Source organism: Panthera pardus, unplaced genomic scaffold, assembly GCF_024362965.1.
Source record: "Panthera pardus isolate Hobbes unplaced genomic scaffold, ASM2436296v1 HiC_scaffold_11, whole genome shotgun sequence".
In the NCBI taxonomy this organism is placed as follows: Eukaryota; Metazoa; Chordata; class Mammalia; order Carnivora; family Felidae; genus Panthera; species Panthera pardus.
In genome coordinates this window covers 573,513-593,002 of record NW_026526666.1, presented here as the reverse complement: position 1 = coordinate 593,002, position 19,490 = coordinate 573,513, and the positions used below count along the sequence as shown (strand labels likewise).

At 37.9% G+C, this 19,490-nt stretch overlaps 1 protein-coding gene and 1 long non-coding RNA gene across 2 annotated transcripts in view; one reads left to right on the top strand and one right to left on the bottom strand.

Annotated features, from left to right (window-relative positions):
• FLG (filaggrin) overlaps positions 1–2,867 on the bottom strand; it is a 48,874-nt gene extending 46,007 nt beyond the window's left edge. The window contains exons 1-2 of the mRNA XM_053889304.1: positions 2,763–2,867; positions 39–197 (exon numbers count right to left, since the gene is read on the bottom strand). Of these exons, the coding sequence (XP_053745279.1) occupies positions 39–176 (138 nt within the window). The 5' untranslated portion in view covers positions 177–197; positions 2,763–2,867. The remainder of the gene's footprint in view (positions 1–38; positions 198–2,762) is intronic.
• A 5,719-nt stretch (positions 2,868–8,586) lies between these two features.
• Positions 8,587–16,162, top strand: LOC128773015 (uncharacterized). The gene is made up of 2 exons (XR_008417199.1): positions 8,587–14,154; positions 14,230–16,162. It is a non-coding gene; the product is annotated as an uncharacterized LOC128773015 (long non-coding RNA).
• Positions 16,163–19,490: the final 3,328 nt, after the last annotated feature.

Below are 19,490 nucleotides of genomic sequence, written 5' to 3'. Positions count from 1 at the left end.
ACATGATACACCCTTGGATCCTGGCTGATATCCCTTACCTTCAGGACTGGCCGAAACTCTCTTTCCAGGAGCTCCTTCAGTTCTTCCCTGCTCAGTGTGTCAGTCTCCTTGTCTGTTGTTGAGTACTCATGGAATAGGTCGATGATGGCATTGATGTTTTCCAGGAGAGTAGACATCTTTTGGTAGTAAAGGTGAACCTGGAAGGAAGAAATAAAAATGTACTTTTGTGTGTCTTTTCTTCTTATTCTTCTTTAAAAAAAAAAAAAAAAGATTATTTAGTTGAGAGAGAGAGAGTGCGAGCAGGGGAGGGGTGAGAGATACAGAATCCAAAGCAGGTTCCAAACTCTGAGCTGTCAGCACAGAGCCTGATGTGGGGCTTGAACCCGGGAACTGTGAGATCATGACCTGAGCTGAAGTGGATGCTTAACTGACATAGCCACCCTACTGCCTCTGTCTTTTATTTTTCTAAGGTTTTATCAATTATTAGATTGAATTTCCACCTTTGTTTAAAATTAACATTTCATGATGTATACAGTATTTTTAATTGGATAGGGTGGCTTTAATAGCTTCTCAATATTATACATTTTTTTTGTTGTTGTTGACTGGCTTTCATTTTGCCACTTAATGAAGAGCATTTAAGGCATGCTCAATTTATGTAATTGGTGAACAAAGAAATTACTAAGCAGGTCAATAAATCTAAGTAAGCATTTATTTTATAAAAGCATTGTAATGACATCTAAATAAGCATTTATTTTATAAAAGCATTGTAATGACTACTTTAGAAGTTATAAAACCAGACGAAACTAATATGATATAGGAAACAATAATGTGAAAGACATGACTGAAATCAAGCTAAAGTATGTATGGACCTTGGATTATTTTATGAGAGGAAATAGGTGTTAATTCTTGACATTGTTAAACCTGTATTTTGATAAGTTTATGAGTAACCACTAAAATAGTGCAGTTTATAACTTCTCAACCATAGAGAGGAAAAATAAAAATTAAAAAAAAATAAGCTTCAATCAATGCATTGGAAACCAGGAAAGAAGAAAATAAGAAGCATAGATAAGGGAGAGTAAACAGAAAGTGTAAAATAAAAGTAGGATTACATATAATTTTATCATGAATTATGTATGTGAATTGATCAGACTGGTTGGCTAAAAGACAGTTTGTAAAGATTGAATTAAAAAATACATTTGTATGCTTTTTACAAAAAGAAATTAAGATTTTTTTCAGGCACTGTCATTTATGTTGATATTCCAGACCTTGAACTTATGTGTAATTGTGCTGTCCCCAAAAGTCTGCATCTCAAGGATTGCACTTTCTGACCTCCTCTTATACTCTGATTTCAATAATTCTGTGGCCTCATTGTTTATTTCTGCTTTATGTATTCACTTCCCTCTTTACTCTGGTTAGACATTTGGTTAATCTCTGTCATTGCTTCTAGCATGTACCCCGTCTTTCTTGTACTTACTGGCAAAAGCTCAACAGTGACTTTTTGTACTTTATCTCACAAGAAGTCCTTGAGTTTTATTTCATTGAGAGCTTGGAAGCCAATGAAAAGAATTTCCTCACTTTGCCAATTTCTGATCTTCCAGCCTCGTGCATCTGTGTCCACAGACTTTAACCAGCAGTGATGTTGTGTATGTGTACAGTCTGTGCTCCTGTCCTCTGTTTTGGCACTGGAACCCCTTTGCCTACTCAAACAGTTTGCTTTTGCAATTGTCGTCCTTCTCTACTGGATATATTCATATATCCATACTGATGTGGCTCTTTTAAAAATTTTTTAATGTTTATTTACTTGAGAGAGAGAGAGCGAGAGAGTGATAGAGCGAGAGCGAGCAGGGCAGGGGCAGAGAGAGAGGGAGACACGGAATCTGAAGCAGGCTCCAGGCTCTGAGCTGTCAGTACAGAGCCCGATTTGGGGCTCAAACTCATAGACTATGAGATCATGACCTGAGCTGAAGTCAGACGCTTAACTAACTCAGCCCCCAGAATGATCTTTTAAAAACATGCATTAGATTATCTCATTCTTTATGCTGAATACTCTCCAATTACTTCTGATGTAGTTAAAGTAATGTACAAATTCTACTATGCCTCTCTTTACATGGTTTACTCCATCTAGCTCTCTGATGTCACCACACACCACTGTTTTTTTGTTAAATATGCTCTAGGCATACTAGCTTCTTTTTATTCTTTGAAACAAATTGACTCCTATTTAGAATCTTGCCCTTTGCTTTGGCTGGTTCCTTTTGTCATTAAGATCTCAGTTTAAAGGAGAATTCCCCAGAGAGCTCTTCCCCGGCCTTCTAATCTAAAATTCTCTCCTCCCATCACTTTATTACACCACTCTCTTATTTTCTTCATTGTTCTTAGCACTATTTGAAATTCTTGTTCATTTATTGTTTACTGGATGTCTTCTTCTACTAAATGCAAACTCCTTAGAGTAGGGAGTTTATATTGTCACTGCTGCATAATCAGCCAAGTGCAGCACTTGGCAAATAGAAGGCAGTTTGTATATATTTATTGAATGAATGAATAAATGGAAACTCCAGCAATACAGAGAGTATTGAGTAGCTTCATAGGAAACACATTTATGCTTCATTTTCCTTTTATATCAAAATAAGGTTTTAGTAACAGTTCCACTAAAAATGAAGATCCTCAAACATCCAGAACATTTCCCTCAGAGCACACATGCCTCCCGTATTTCCACCTTGCTTAATACCAAGTAGGCAAAGTTAGATGTATTCCCTTTTACTTACGTTCTTCACCAGAAGAATAAGTAGAATGTAGCCTGAAGGAGCTTTGCTGGGTGCTGAAGTCTGGGATAGTGGCCCTTTTATAGCAAGTCCATCCAGGGAGGAGCCATTCTCTGTAGGATGGTCTGAATCACTCCTAACCAAACCCAGATCCACCCGTATCTCCACCTGTATTTCTCTAGCAGTGTGTTTACCTCCCAACTTCCTCACGTACTCGTCTGTACTTATTTTACCAAGTTCCAAATTTAGTTTTACATAAACCCCATGTACTGGATGTTTTGAGGAAGGTTTTCTTTGGTGTGCAGGGTCCACACCTTCTACTTTTTTTTTTTTATAACCCCCACTTTGACTTGGTAGGTGCTTGATAAATATCTATTGATAAATATACTTTCTTAACTGTGTCTTTAGAGAAGTAAAATACACATTTTGAGATCCTCAAATTGAGTTTGGGGTAGAAAAACATCACAGGTACCCACTGCATGTCCCTTTTTGTCTATGAATTCTATGTGTGGATACTGGGAGAACTTGGCATGAAATGAATATTGGTTTTCTAGAAGTTATGGTAAACAGAGGAGAGATAGGCAAATTTAATTTTGATTTTTCAAAAGGAAGCAAGAAAATGAGCTCTTAAGTTAAAAGCAGTGATCACCAGAAGCTAGCATGACTTTATTAGACAAGAACCATTAATCTAATTTTACATTGTTTTCAAGGTTATTACCTTGGGATATCAGAGATATGTTCTACCTACTCTTTCTATAGGTTAAACTGTGGGTTTTCTCACTTATTCTCATAAATATACAGGAGGCTTCTTTTCTTGGCCTCTCCTTTGATTTCCAGACTTTTATGTTGAACAGACTATGGCTCCATTCAGATGTCCCCTGGTTACTTCTGCCCATGCTATTCAAAACTGAGCTCATTGTCATGGCTTGCACCAAAGTGTACTGTCTTCTAGAAGTCCACATATTGGTTACTGACATCCCTATCCACTGAGTGTCTCAAGCTATTCCCAGTCACTTTTCATTTCTCCCTCTCATTTACCCCTCATATGCTGCCACATCCTGCCAGTTCTCTGTAGATTACCTTCCTGCACATGTAGGCCTGTTCTCTAGAGCTGCAGTTTTAGTTCTGAACTTCATCATCTTTCACATGGCTGTTTGTAAAAAGTGTCATAACGAGCCCCTCTGCTACAGGCTGCCTGATTCATCTTCTAATTTTATCACATCATTCCCTCTTGTAGAATTCCAACGTTTTTCTAGACCTAGACGCTCCTTCACAATAGACATAAATCTGTATCTTTCCAGCTGCCTCTCTTACTGTTTGTATTCTATGGGAAAGTCACTCTAGACTGATCGACATTTCTTGGATGATCCTTTAATGGTCTACCACTATTTAAAATCTCTACATGCTGTCCTTACTACCTGGAGTGTCTCTCAGTCGTAGCTTCTCCTCATCCTTTAAAACTATCTGGGATCATCCCCTCCTTCATAAAGCTTAACTGAAATCTCCATATAGATCACAGTTTCCTCATATGCTCTATATTTATCTTTCTTGTGGCATTGGTGATATTTTATTGTAATTATTTACTTATGTGTCTGCACCCCCTCCTTTCCCATTTTGTGTTTCTTCTCACCCTGGTATTTACTGGGTCTGAGTCATCTTTTGTATCTTATGAGTTTCTGGAGAATGATAAAAATAAGATGTGTAAGGAGGTGGCCAATCTTATTTAGGGCCAATGAGATAGAAATATGTATGAGTTTTAAAAACTGGGTTTAATGCTCTTATTTCCAACGAAACCATCAGTTCTTTCATTTGTGGAACATTAGTTAACATCTACAAGACACAGGGCTTCATTTTTCTCTCCTTTTCTTCTTGGGTTTAATTGTCTTTCTGGGCCAGTAGTTACTGTGTTTTTGTCTTTCTCACCATGCTATAATAATAAAAATAACCTGTATTGCTTAGATTATGTGCTGAGGATGGGCTAAGATTTTGCACGTATCACTTCTAACCCCCAGAACAACCCTGTGAGGTCATTACTATTATCCCTATATTTGAGATGAGGGAACTGATAGTGGTAGGATACCCGCAGTTACCCAGTGAGTAAGTTACAGCACCAGGATTCAATCCCAGGTCATTGTGAATCCAACTCCCACATTATTTCCACTGTCCCACACAACTCTGGGTGTGAACTTTTCTCCTTTTTTGTTAGGTTTATTTATCTTTTTAGTGTATTAAACAGCGGTTTCTCTGAAATTACCCTAAGTCCTGGGTGAACTTACTTGCGGAGACCATTGTAGGGGCAGCAGAAAGACTCGGCTGTGGCATATGAGCTCGGAAAGGTGGAGTCCAGAGAGTGGCAAGGATGAGGCAAGCTGGGATCTGATGTTTTAATGGCAGAAGACCAAAATATTAGATTCATATAAATATGGAAGACAGTCTGTTGGTCTGCTCCAGGACTATTTTCTTGGCCACGATCATAATCATTACATCTTCATCAGTCACTTGGATGAAAATATGGGCACCTGACAAATAATTTTAGGATAGACTGAAGCTCCAAGAAGATTTTAGCATGTCACAACACAGCTCAGACATAATAGTAAATCCTCCTGAAAGAAAAGTAGAATTCTGACTTTGGGTCTAAATTAACCTTTGCAAGGACAGGGTAGAAGACATAAGTAAAAGCAGGGATACTGTGATGGCAGCAGTGTGATGTAGTATCCAGAAGGTAATGCTGATTTAGGCTGCATGAAAGAAGCACATTAGCTAGAACAGAGTAAGTGGTGCTGGTCTTCACTTGGCATTTGCCAGATTGTTTCTGTAGGTTTTTGTTCAGTTATATATGGTCACTTTTCAGTAAAGATGTGGACAACTTGTTATGGGTTCCGAGTAAAGTAAACAGGATGATTGGCCAGATGGGTGGTAAAGGGAACTGAGTGAGAAGTAGATGGATGGGAGATAAGTGTCTGTCTTCAATTATATGAGTGGCTGTTACATAGAATTAGGATTATACATAGGTTATATAAAAAAGTCAGATAAGTGGGTAGAAACTGCAGGGAAGCATATTTGACTCTGTATAGGGAAGAACTTTTTACTAGTCAGAATTATCCAAACATGAGAAGAATTATCTTTGGAGATAGTGAGTTCCCTATCACAGCCTAGAAAATTTTGAATCATTTGAGAAGTTGGTAGTCAAGTAGTCTAGCCTCATCATATTGTAGTTGATGACCAGCAGGTCCAATGTAGTGTTGCTGATGAATCAGAAAGTCAGGACCCAGGCCTCCAACTCAGGACTTTTCACTGTAAATCCCCTTTGCTTTGCATCAGGTTATATCAGCTATCAGAGATGAGCATGAGACCAGGGATATTTTGGAGGGGGATTATTAAGTAGAGGAACATTGGACAAATGTCTGATAAATTCCTCTTTCAACCTGAGAGCTATGATTCTGTTATTCAAGTAAGTTTCTTTGCCTGACTTGATTCAGATGACGATTTGATCAGTGCAGTTTAATAACTGCAGGGTGACAGGACTATCAGTTCCATTTTATAGCATGAACTGGAAGATAGCACTTGGCTTTCTGTACCCCACTTCCTGCCAACACAGCTGATCCTTTTGCATATTAGTTTTTTACCCTTAGAATACCAAGTAGTTTTTCCCTCTAAACATTTTAAATTACTGCCATGGAACAGTGACCTCTGAGATATGGGGCATCTTCTCTATCCTCAGAACTTATTCTTTGTTTCATTGTTACTAGATGATGAAATGGTTTCAGAAGCATTGTAGGTGTCCAGTTACATATTGTGGCTGCCAGAGTGTGTTGGGGGTAAAGAAAACTCCCCAAAAGTTAGCAGTTATTGACAAATCCCAAATTACAGGATTTCAATTACAATCATTCAAGTGGTTGTCCCTCCCTTTTCCTATCCAATGGGCTGGAAAGGCCTTATGTTGCCATTTGGCCTTGGGGCTGCTGATGTGGGTCAGATTGTCACGATTCAAGGGACCAGCCCTTTGAGATGGGTGACAGGCTGTGGGAGTGAAGGGGAGTTGGAATTTGTGGTTAAATGATTTCCTACAGGAGTTGTAGTCATCTCCTGGGAGGTGCTATTTTGGGTTGGCACCTTTCCATGTTGGATATCCACTTGGATTCCTTGGCATGGTAGTCGCCATGTACCTGCTTAGCCCTACAGAGTGGAGCACAATCTGGCAAGAACACCTGTATTCGCAGCTTGTATTTGCCAGGACAGAGGTGAAAGAGAAAAAAAATTTCAATTTGTCTTCAGTGACCTCAGAGTCTGCTTTCATTAGCCTCTTCTCTGTGTGTGTGTATGTGTGTGGAGAGAGAGAGACAGAGACAGAGAGACAGAGACAGAGAGATGGAAAGACAGATTGAGAGATGGAGAGATGGAGAGAATGAGGGAAGGGACACTAGAGTGGAGGGAATACAAGTGAGAAAGAGCTTTTTCCAGATAAAGCCATTAAAATTTTTTTAATTCCCCTCCCCAAATTTAATTCCAGTGTAGTTAATATACAATGTTATATTCATTTCAGATATATAATATCGGGATTCAACAGTTCTGTACATTACTCAGTGCTCATCAAGATAAGTGTACTCTTAATATAAACAAGCCATTTTATGCCAGTCTGGATTGCCTTGCAGTTTTTTCCATGCCCAACACAGTTGTTCCCAGGCACTCACTGACAGTTTCTATGAGGTATGGAGAAGACATACTGTGTGTGTGTGTGTGTTTGTGTTTGTGTTTGTGTGTGTGTGTGTGTGTGTGTGTGTGTGTGATTTCTGCATCTGCAGTAGCTGGAATACCATGTATTACACTTGCCCAGTGAGAATATGTGTGAGAGACAGTCACAGAGAAAGCAATGATCAAAGGCAGGTCTTTTGAACAGTGGAGACATATTCTTCAGGAAGCGCTTATATCAGTAAATGTTATTTTTCTAAAAATCATGATGGACATTTAGGCTTTTCCCACAATTTGGCTATTGTTGAGAGTGCTGCTATAAACACTGGGGTACAAGTGCCCCTATGCATCAGTACTCCTGTATCCCTTGGGTAAATTCCTAGCAGTGCTACTGCTGGGTCATAGGGTAGGTCTATTTTTAATTTTTTGAGGACCTCCACACTGTTTTTCAGAGTGGCTGTACCAGTTTGCATTCCCACCAACAGTGTGAGAGGGTTCCTGTTTCTCCACATCCTCTCCAGCATCTATAGTCTCCTGATTTGTTCATTTTGCCCACTCTGACTGGCGTGAGGTGATATCTGAGTGTGGTTTTGATTTGTATTTCCCTGATGAGGAGTGATGTTGAGCATCTTTTCATGTGCCTGTTGGCCATCTGGATGTCTTCTTTAGAGAAGTGTCTATTCATGTTTTCTGCCCATTTCTTCACTGGATTCTCTGTTTTTTGGGTGTGGAGTTTGGTGAGCTCTTTATAGATTTTGGATACTAGCCCTTTGTCTGATACGTCATTTGCAAATATCTTTTCCCATTCCGTTGGTTGCCTTTTAGTTTTGTTGATTGTTTCCTTTGCTGTGAAGAAATAAGATACCATATGTTTTCACTCTTATGTGGATCCTGAGAAACTTAACAGAAACCCATGGGGGAGGGGAAGGAAAAAAAAAGAGGTTAGAGTGGGAGAGAGCCAAAGCATAAGAGACTCTTAAAAACTGAGAACAAACTGAGGGTTGATGGGGGGTGGGAGGGAGGGGAGGATAGGTGATGGGCATTGAAGAGGGAATGTTTTGGGATGAGCACTGGGTGTTGTATGGAAACGAATTTGACAATAAATTTCATATATTAAATAAAATAAAATAAAATAAAATAAAATAAAATAAAAATCATGATGGTTCATTAAACCATCTATACAACTGCAGAGATTGCCAGAGGCATTGCATTCTAGGGTGTGATGGATGTATCTATGCAGTTGCTATGTTATATTTATGAAAGTTGTTCTTAACAATTAATGATAAAAGTAAGAACAGAAAAAATGATAGAAGGAATAATAGAAAAGCAACAGATCACCCCATGTAGTTAAGGGAAAAGTTTTTCTGACTTAACTTTTGAATGGTTATGAGAAAGGACAGTATGAGATCTTTAGAGTGGCCATGTCAGCAGTGCCTAGTATCAGCAGTAAAGGAGGGGCCATCACCATTCCTTGTCCCATAGAAACATTGAACTGTGGTGACAGTGGTGCAGCACTGGGAAAACTGGAAAAGAAGGACCGAGGAGCAAGCCAGGACAGAGACATGATAGCCGTTCTGACCAGATTTCACCAGTGTCTTCTGTTCACACAGGATCTAGAATAGGCCAGCAATTACAGATCAATGTGGAAGATTAGGAGGGCTAGAATTGAAATAAGTGCCCACTCCCCTTTCCTCCCTGCTCACTGTATATGTAGGGATATTGTAGACAGGTGGATAGACTAGAGTGTATTCTAGAGGGGGAAACAGGTGTCAGAGGGAAGTTCAGGTTAAGAGACAGGTCACAGTGTTCAGGGATCATTCATTCATTCAACAAACATTTGTTACTAGCTGACTGCTCCCTAGTCACGATGCTTGTCATAGGCCTATCAGTGAAGTCATGCTCCCTGGCCTCAAGGAGTTCATAATCTAATGAAGAAACAATGTGACATGTGTTATAATAAAGGTATTTACAAATTACTGCAGAAAGATGAGGAAGCAACTCATTCTCTTCTATTTTTTAAAATTTCCCCCAACTTTATTGAGGAATTATTGGAACATGATAGTTGTATATATTTAAAGTGTATATGTGATGATTTAAACATGGAATGATTATCAAGATAATTAACACATCCATCACCTCACATGTTTTCTCTTGTTTGTGTATGTGTGGTGAGAATACTTACAATGTGTTCTCAGCAACTGTTAAGTATATGATGTTGTATTACTAACTATAGTCATCATGTTTACAAGAGATACCCAGAACTTATTCTTTTTATAACTAAGTTTGTACCCTTTGACCTATGTCTCCCATTCCCTGACCACCACCCCTGCCCAGCTCCTGGTAACCACAATTATTGTTCTTTGTGTCTATGAAATTGATGTTTTTTTTGTTTGTTTGTTTTTAGATTCCACATATAAGTGATACCATACAGTACTTGTCTTTCTTTCTCTGTCTGACTTACGATACTTAGCATAATGTTCTCCAGGTTCATCTATGTTGTTGCAAATGGCAGGATTTCCTTCCTTTTTTTTTATGGCTGAATAATGTTCCATTGTATGTATATACCACATTTTCTTTATCTGTTCATCTGCTGAAGGACATTTAGGTTGTTTCCATATCTTGGCTATTATTAGTAATGCTTCATTGAACATGAAAGTGCAGATATCTCTTAGAGATACTGATTTCAGTTCCCAGGAATTGGGTGGGGTTTCTTGATCATATAGTAGTTTTATTTTTATTTTTTTGAGGAACTGCCATATTGTTTTCCATAGTGGCTATACTAATTTACATTCATATGAACAGTATATAAGGGTTCCCTTTTTTCCACATCCCCACTAACATTTGTTATCTCTTTTCTTTTTGACAATAGCTATCCTAAAAGGTGTGAGATTGTGGTTTGTTGTGGTTTTGATTTGCATTTCTCTGATAATTAGTGATATTGAACATCTTTCCATGTACCTGTTGAGCATTTGTATGTCTGTTTTGGAAAAATGCCTCTTTAGATATTTTGCCCATTTTAAAATTGGATTATTTTCTTTTTTTTTTTTCCTTTTAACTTGTTTGAATTGTTTTTTTTTTCTTCCAAGATTTTATTTAAATTCAAGTTAGTTAACATATAGTGTAGTATTGGTTTTAAGAGTAGAATTTAGTGATTCATCACTTAGATATAGCACCCAGTACTCATCATAACAAGTAAACTCCTTAATGCCCATCACCCATTTAGTCCATCCTCCCACCCGCCTCCTCTCCATCAACCCTTCCTTTGTTCTCTATAGTTAAGTCTCTTATGGTTTGCTTCTCACTTTTTTTCACTTCCCCCATGCTCATCTGTTTTGTTTCTTAAATTCCACATATAAGTAAAATCATAGGGTATTTGTCTTTCTCTGACTGACTTATTTCATTTAGGATAAGTTTGCTATTAACCTCTTATCAGATATATGGTTTGCAAACATTTTCTCCCATTCTGTAGGTTGCCTTTCAGTTTATTGCTTGTTTCTTGTGCTGTGCAGATGCTCTCTAGTTTGATGTAGTCCCATTTGTTTATTTTAGCTGATTCCCTTTTAGAAGATCCAGACAAGGTGATATTTGAGCTCATCTTTAAAGAATGAGCCTTTGGATTGTGTGGGAGAAAACAGGGCAGTGGACCTGGAAGACTATATGGAAAGGCCTCAAAAGCCATGCTAAGTGATGGGGATGTTATCATATTTACATTGGATAGCAACTGAAGAGTTTTTGTTATTATTTAAATTTTATTTAGTTAACATACAGTGCATTATTGGTTTCAGGAGTAGGATCCAGTGATTCATCACTTACATATAACACCCAGTGCTCATCACAAGTGCCCTCTGTAATGCCCATCATCCATCTAGCCCATCTCCTACCCACCTCCCCTCATCAACCCTCAGTTTGTTTCCTATCATTAAGAGTCTCTTGTGGTGAAGAGTTTTAAAAAAATGTTTTTTTAAGTTTATTTATTTGTTTTCAGAGAGGGAGCGAGAGAAAGAGAAAGGAGATAAAGTGCAATTGTGAGCAAGGGGAGGGGCAGAGAGAGAGGAGAGAGAGAATTCCAAGAAGGCTCGCAGTGCTGTCAGCACAAAATTCAGTGTGGAGCTCGACCTGAGCTGAATTCAAGAGTTGGATGCTTAACTGACTGAACCACTCAGGCTCCCTGTGGTGCAGAGTTTTTAAGTAGAAAAGTGACAGGACCAGATTTTTACTTAGTAAAAATAATTCTGCTAAGAATATGAATGGTGAATAGAGTTTGACACTGGCAAGGATGCAGACAACTTGAAAAAGGGAGGGGGGATAATGAGGTTTCATACTAAAGTGTTAGCAGTGGTATTGAAGGGAAGAGGTATTCAGAAGTAGAGCTTGACAGTGCATTAGATGTGGAGGCTGAGGGAGAGCAAAGCACAAGGGGCAATAGGTCAGAGTCTTGGGAAGACAGGTTAGGAAGGGACAATCTCAATAAAGTAGAACTGAATGACGAAGAAGCCAAGTATAGTCGCTCTCCCTCTCGCTCTCCCTCTCGAGAGGAAGAGAGAGAGGGAGAGTGAGCGAGACAGATTTAGAAGCGCATGTGATGGGCAGCTGGTACCAACAGGACCTTAGGGTTCATCTTTCAGGCCAGGATTTTAATTTTGGAAGTAGGGAAGACCAAAAAATAAAAGAGATTCTAACGTGAGACACTCAAAGACAAAGAACCAGGCAGAGACCTTGTTACTGTAACTGATAGGCATCAAAGCTAAATTATCAGCACAGATGATCTGATACTGATTCCTGAGTTCTGAGGAATGTCCATCCTTAAATTCCTCCTGCTGAAGGTCAGTATTTGTTCTGGGTGCTGGGAAATCTGAACTCCTGGTACCTGAAGACCCTTCCATCTACTCTTCACCCACTTTTTATCAGCTTGGACTTTAGTCCCCTGCTTGCAAGTCTCTTGTTTATTCATCCATCATAATTTCCTGCCTACACCCTGTAGATTAGGCAGATGCTTGATTGATAACCCCCATGATTATTGGTATAGCTAGCTCCAGACTCTGACTACACCACACCTCTGTCACCCGGGCGCAGCCAGGGGAGGACCCAGAGTAGTGTACGTGGCTTAGCTGCAGGGCCAGCAGTGTTGCATGGTCGAATCACCTGGGAGTTGATGGGTTCAGAAGGTGAACATCAGAACCACTCTGAAGTTATACTGGCATATTATTTACAACTTGTGCTTACAGCAAAAGTTAAAAACAGTCATGCAGGACTCTAAAGTACCATATGTCCCCAATAGTCACTGAGACCCAAGCCTCCAAAGTCTTTAAAGTGTGACTGTAAGATGAATGAGATTCTTCTTGTTACTTTTCTAGATTTTCACATCACTGGTGATCTTGTTGAAGTAGAGATGAACTCTTGCCCCACCAACATGTCTCCCTTTTTGTCAGCATTGCCTGAAATATGACCATATTTTTCCAATTTCTTAGAGCATTCATTTCAGGGGATATCCAGATAACTTGGGGCAAAGTCCCCTGGGCTGGATCAGACAACTTTTTTGGCATCCCATATTGCCTATTATTGAATGGGTGTGTCAGTCTGGAGCCCATATCTTTTGTCTGCAGTTTTTTCCAGGATGACTTCTCTGCTCTTCTGTGGCAGTTCTTGAGAAATTGAGGTAGTTTTTGCCCTCAGTTTTTATTTAATAATTTTAATCCATATTTCCCTGATTCTACCTCTTTAACTCATTCTTTCATTTTTCCAACCAGAACCTCAGTTACTCTTGCAAAGTGTACTGTGGCAGTAAATATATATTTATGTTTAAGAGCAATTCACGAAAACTATTTTCAGTTCTTTTTACAGTACAGATTTAGTAATTCAGGCAATTGGTTTTTTTTTCCATGAAATTCCAAATTATAAGAATTTTTTAGATGAGGTACATGAAATGATTGGATTCAAATAACACTGTGGTCACAGTATCAGAGCTTTAGTAAGTGCCACAATCACAAAATCCATGGTACAGTTTTGAGAGCACTGTGTTGCAAGCTGCACAGACTTGCCTCTGATTGTTGGCTACTCCAGTTACTGGGTCTGTGACTGAGCAAATTTCCTAATCTCCCCGAACCTGTTACCTCATCTTTAAAGTAAGGATGATAATGTACACTTTGCATGGTTGTCACAGTTATTAAATGAATTACATACAATGGTTTGACACTGTGCCTGATATTAATAGCAGGTGTCCAATAAATGGTAATTACTAATATTATGTAATTCTGAAATCTTATGGAATTAGAACCCAGTATAAGGCATTCTTTTTTTAACGCATTTTTATTTTGATTTATTTTTTACATGTGTATGGTTTCCATCAAGAGAGAAGAGCAGAAAATATGTATCTTTTTCTTTTCTTTTTCAAGGACTTTTCCTTCAAGAGTTGACCCTGTCTCCCTGAGATTATGAAACTTATTGGAGGTCCTATAGGAGCAGTGTGATCTGCTGGATTCCTTTACTAAATTTAGGAGATAAGGGAGATGGTTTTCATTTGTTTCAGGAAGAGAGTAGCTTTAGATGAATAGTGAATGATAAACGTAAATACTAAAAACTTGGTGAAAATTACTCTAGGTACATTTATTGTTTGCCTCCCTTGCATACATTCTACCTTCCACAACAACAACAGTCCCTGATTTTCACGGGGTCATTCCCTCAATGCCCACTCTTACTCAATGTGGTTGTGGTGTGATGTATTACTAACTATAGTCATCATGTTTACAAGAGATACCCAGAGGAGGGTTTACATGTTTACAAGAGACCCAGTAGGAGGGTCTACTTTTGACTTGGAAGGTGAAGAATGCTACTTGGTTATTAGTGGGCAGTGGTGTGTGGGCATGTAACCTGGGTTAACTAAGGCAGAGTGGATCTCAGGACTGCCGGCAAGGAGATATCATTCCATGCTCCTCCACCCCCTATACCTTGAGATTTGAGCCTGGAAGCTTGTAGGCTGAGCTGCTGCAGCCATCTTGTGACTGTATGCCAACAGTCTGCCTGAAAATGGAGTCAGCAGAGAGAAAAGTAGACCTGAGAGACTGAGAGATTCACTCAACCATGATGATACCCTTTGAGCCTACAAGATCCATCCAAGACTTTTCAATTACACAAACCAATACATTCTCCTTTTCATTTATCAAAGTTTTAGTTGAGTTTTGCTGATTGCTTTTGACTATGTTCCGCATTTATAATAAATATAAAAAACAAGATAACTAGGGCATATTAGGGAAAGAGTGGTAATAGTGAAAAGGGAGGAGGAATGAACAAACCCTCCTGCCCATTCTTTCGTGGCTCACCTTTCCCTCCAAAGAAAAGACTGAGCCAATATCAGTCACATAATAGTTTATTTTTAAAGGGTATATTCTTTTGGGAGCAAGAGCAGGGGGCCCATCTGAGGATGTTGGGGACCTGCTTCTAGGAACTTCTGCAGAAGTAGATGTGTGAGTCCGTGGCCCCAGCGCTGTTCAACTTTGGGAACTACCTGACTATCCTGCTTTAGAAAATGATTTAACTGCCCCCTTGTCTAACTTTCCTTTTATCTTCTCAAGTCAGAGATCCAGACTCCAGATCCATTTGTTCTTAGGTCTTCTAATCTCTCCTAGGCCTTCACCCTTCCCAAGGATGTTCATCCCTTCTCACATTCCATTTTATGATCTTATACAGTTAACCATTCATAGAATTTAGCCCTAGACTTTTTGCTGATTTGAGACTATCAGCACCTAGGATACCGAGGTCTATTTTTAAATTCCAGTTGTAGAGATTTGAGTCAACTGTATTCCTCACTTCATGGCATATGTCAGTATTGGTCTATGCAGATTCTTTTTTGGAATGGTTGATTGATTGATGAACTCTTATTTCCATTTTTCACTCTCATTCCTCCCTATACTTCCCCCAACTGACAGTTGCTCTAATGAGTTTACTTTGTATCTCTTAATTTGTATGGTTCCTTAAGAATATGCATTGTTATATTTGTGTGCATAGTTTTCTTTTATATACATGCTCCTATGTGGTAGATCTCATTCTGTTTCTTACCTTTTTTCACTTTGTCCATTTTGCTTTATGTATATTTAGTCCATCACCTGTTACTGTGCCACTGTTGTGCACTATGCACTCCCCCCAGTGATGGATGCTCAGATTGCTTCTAGTTACCCAGTGCCAAAAACAATGCCATGATGAATATCCTCTTATATACATCCATTATGGGTCTATGAGAAGTGTTTTCTGGAGGCTGTAAACACAGAAGTAGAGTTGCTGAGTGGTAGCATGTGTGTATGCTTGATTTGACTGAACACTGAGATCACCCTTTGGAACAGTTGTATGCTTTGCTTTCCTCCCAGAAGTGCCTGAGGTTTCCTAAACCCACGTTCATCTCTTGACGCTTAGTATTATCTAGTCTATTTCACTGTTATGTCAGCTTGTGTTTCTCTAATTAATAAGTTTGAGTACCCCAATGTATATTTCTAAACTATTTTGATTTCCTGTTCTGTTAATTGCCTCTTCAAATACTTTTACCATTTTCCAGTTATTTTATTTTATTTATTTTTTACTTGAAGGAGTTCCTTGTATGTTCTAGATACTAGTTCATTGTTAGATTTAGACATTGCGAATAATTCTCAGTCTGTCATCTGTTAACTTTATTCATGGTACCTTTCACTGATCAGAAATCATTATGATGTAATAAAAGGTAATCGCTATTTTTGTTTTATGTTGTATGCATGTAAAGTTCTATCTACAATGTCCTTTCCTACAATGTCCTTCACAATGGAATATTATTCAGCCATCAAAAAGAATGAAATCTTGGTATTTGCAACAACATGGATGGAGCTAGAGAGTATATGTTAAGTGAAATAAGGTGATCAAAGACTAATACCATATGATTTCACAATGGGGAATGTAAGAAACAAATAAGCAAAGAATAAGGGAAATACATAGGTATTTTCCTATATTTTCTTCTATTTACGTTATTGTTTTAAGTTTTGCATTTAGACGTTTATTGTATTTGGAGCCTATCTTTGATGTAGTTTTAGGCACAGATCCAGTTTTATTTTAATCTATAGCATTAGCTAGATTTGCAACTCCATCTATTAAATGATCTATTCTTTTCCCATTGATATGTGGTGCCCACATTACTGTATATTCAATTCCCTTGTAATGGTTATATTTCTAAACTCTTCATTTATATTTCATTGATCTATTTGTTACTGCAATAATATACCCTTTTATATTTTTATTATGGTTGTGTAGTATTTCCTAATACCTAGTAGGGCAAATTCCTCCTCTTTGCCCTTCTTTTGAAATGTTGACTTAACCTATTCATGGATCTTTATTCTTCCATAAAAATTTTAGATTAAGGTTAATCTAAATTTTAGATTAAGAGTGTCTCAGTTGGTTAAGTGTCTGACTCTTGATTTCAGCTCAGGTCACAATCTTATGGTTGTGAGATTGAGTCCCATGTGGGGCTCTGCACTGGGCATGGAGCCTGCTCAAGATTCTCTTTTTCCCTCTTCCTTTGCCCCTTCCCCCCAACCCCTGGTCTCTTTCAAAAAAAATTTTAGATTAAGGTTATCACCTTTCTCAAAAAATTCAACAAAACATTTTGAAGTATTTGTGATTGTATTCAATTTATGGATTAATTTGATCAACTAATTTGGGATAAATGGATATAGTTATAATATTAAGTTATCCCAACCAAGAGCTGAAATGTCTCTCGATTTATTCAGAAAATTTTCTGTATTATTTATTAGATCCCCAAATTTCCTCCATGAAGAGGTAATGTATTGTCATTAATTTCTAGTTACTTTATGTTTTTATTGCTACTCTGCATATATTTATTTAAAAATTTTTTTAATGTTGGTTTATTTTTAAGAGACAGAGTGCTAATGGGGGAGGGGCAGAGAAAGGAAGACTCAGAATCTCAAGCATGCTCCAAACTCTGAGCTGTCAGCCCAGAACCCGATGGAGGGCTCAAACTCACAAACTGTGAGATCATGATCATGAGCTGAATTCTGACACCCAACTGACTAAGCCACCCAGGTGCCCCTGAATATATATTTTTTAAAATCTTCTGCATAGCAAAGGAAGCAATCAACAAAACTAAAAGGCAACCTATAGAATGGGAGAAGATAATTGCAAGCAACATATCTGATAAAGGGTTAATATCCAAAATATATGAAGAACTTCTAAAATCCAACACTCAAAAAACAATAATCCAATTTAAAATGGGTGGAAGATATGAATAGACAGTTTTCCAAAGAACACATCCAGATGGCCAATAAGACACATGAAAAGATGCTCAACATCACTCATCATCAGGAAAATACAAATCAAAACCATGATGAGATATCACCTCACAGAATGGCTAAAATCAACAACACATGAAACAACAGGTTTTGGTGAGGATGTGAAGAAAGGAGAACGCTCTTGTACTGTTGGTGGATATGCAAATTGGTGAAGCCACTCTGAAAAACAGTATGGAGGTTCCTCAAAAGTTAAAAATTAGAACTACTTTATGATCCAGCAACATACCAATTCAAAGGGATATATGCACCCTGATGTTTATAGCAACATTGTCTACAATAGCAAAATTATGGAAAGAACTCAAATGTCCATCAACTGATGAATGGATAAAGAAGATGTAGTGTATACACAATGGAATATTATTCAGCCATCAAAAAGAATGAAATCTTGCTATTTGCAACAACATGGATGGAGCTAGAGAGTATATGTTAAGTGAAATAAGGTGATCAGAGAAAGACTAATACCATATGATTTCACCATGGGGAATGTAAGAAACAATAAGCAAAGAATAAAAAGGAGAAAGAGAGGCAGAAGCAGAGTTAAGAGTTAAAACAGATTCTTAACTACAGAGAATAAACTGATGGTTATCAGAGGAGAGGTGTTAGTGGAGGGATGACTTTTAATTCTTTTACGTTGACCTTACCAAATTATCTTATTGTAATGATTGGTTGATTGTGTTTTATTTTGTTTTTATTTTTAAGCTGGAGGATCATACCATCTACAAATAGTGACAGTCTTTTCTCTCCTTTTTCTCCCCCAATCAGTATACTTCTTATTTCTTTTTTTTTTCCTTTGTATCATTGGGCAGGATACCTCATTCTTTGTTAAATACTAACAGTGATATTATCCCTGGCTATTTATTTATTTATTTATTATTTTTTTAATATGAAATTTATTTTCAAATTGGTTTCCATACAATACCCAGTGCTCATCCCAACAGGTGCCCTCCTCAAATGCCCATCACCCATCCTCTCCTCTCTCCCACCCCCCATCAACCCTCAGATTGTTCTTAGTTTTTAAGAGTCTCTTATGCTTTGGCTCCCTCCCTCTCTAACTTTTTTTTTTCCTTCCCCTCCCCCATGGTCTTCTATTAAGTTTCTCAGGATCCACATAAGAGTGAAAACATATGGTATCTGTCTTTCTCTGTGTGACTTATTTCACTTAGCATAACACTCTCCAGTTCCATCCATGTTGCTTCCAAAGGCCATATTTCATTCTTTCTGCCTTTGTTTCTAAAGGGAATGCCTCTAAAGTTTCTTCATTAATTATGAGGTATATTATAAATTTTGATGTATAACTTTTACCACGTTAGTAAACTGCCTATTTCTAGTTTGAGTTTTTATTTCTGATGCACATTAAGATTTGTCAAATACTTTTCTGCTTTGAGAGAAATATACTCTTTTTTCTCTTTTAGCATATTAATGTGGCAGATTACAAACCTGGGTTATCTGATTTGGAATCATTTTTGGATTCTTGGTATAAACCTGGGTGGATAATGATATATTTTTAAACACTTTGTTGGATATAGCTAGGTAATATTTTATTTAGGATTTTTGAATATGCTTTCATAAATTAAATGAGACTGTAATTTTATTGTATTGTTCATTCATATCTAGTTTTAGAATCAAGGTTACTCTATTTTATAAAATTTGTTGGGGAGGTATCACTTTATTCTTTTATTCCTTCTTGCTGTTCTCCTGTGCCTTCATTTGAATGTTTAGCACA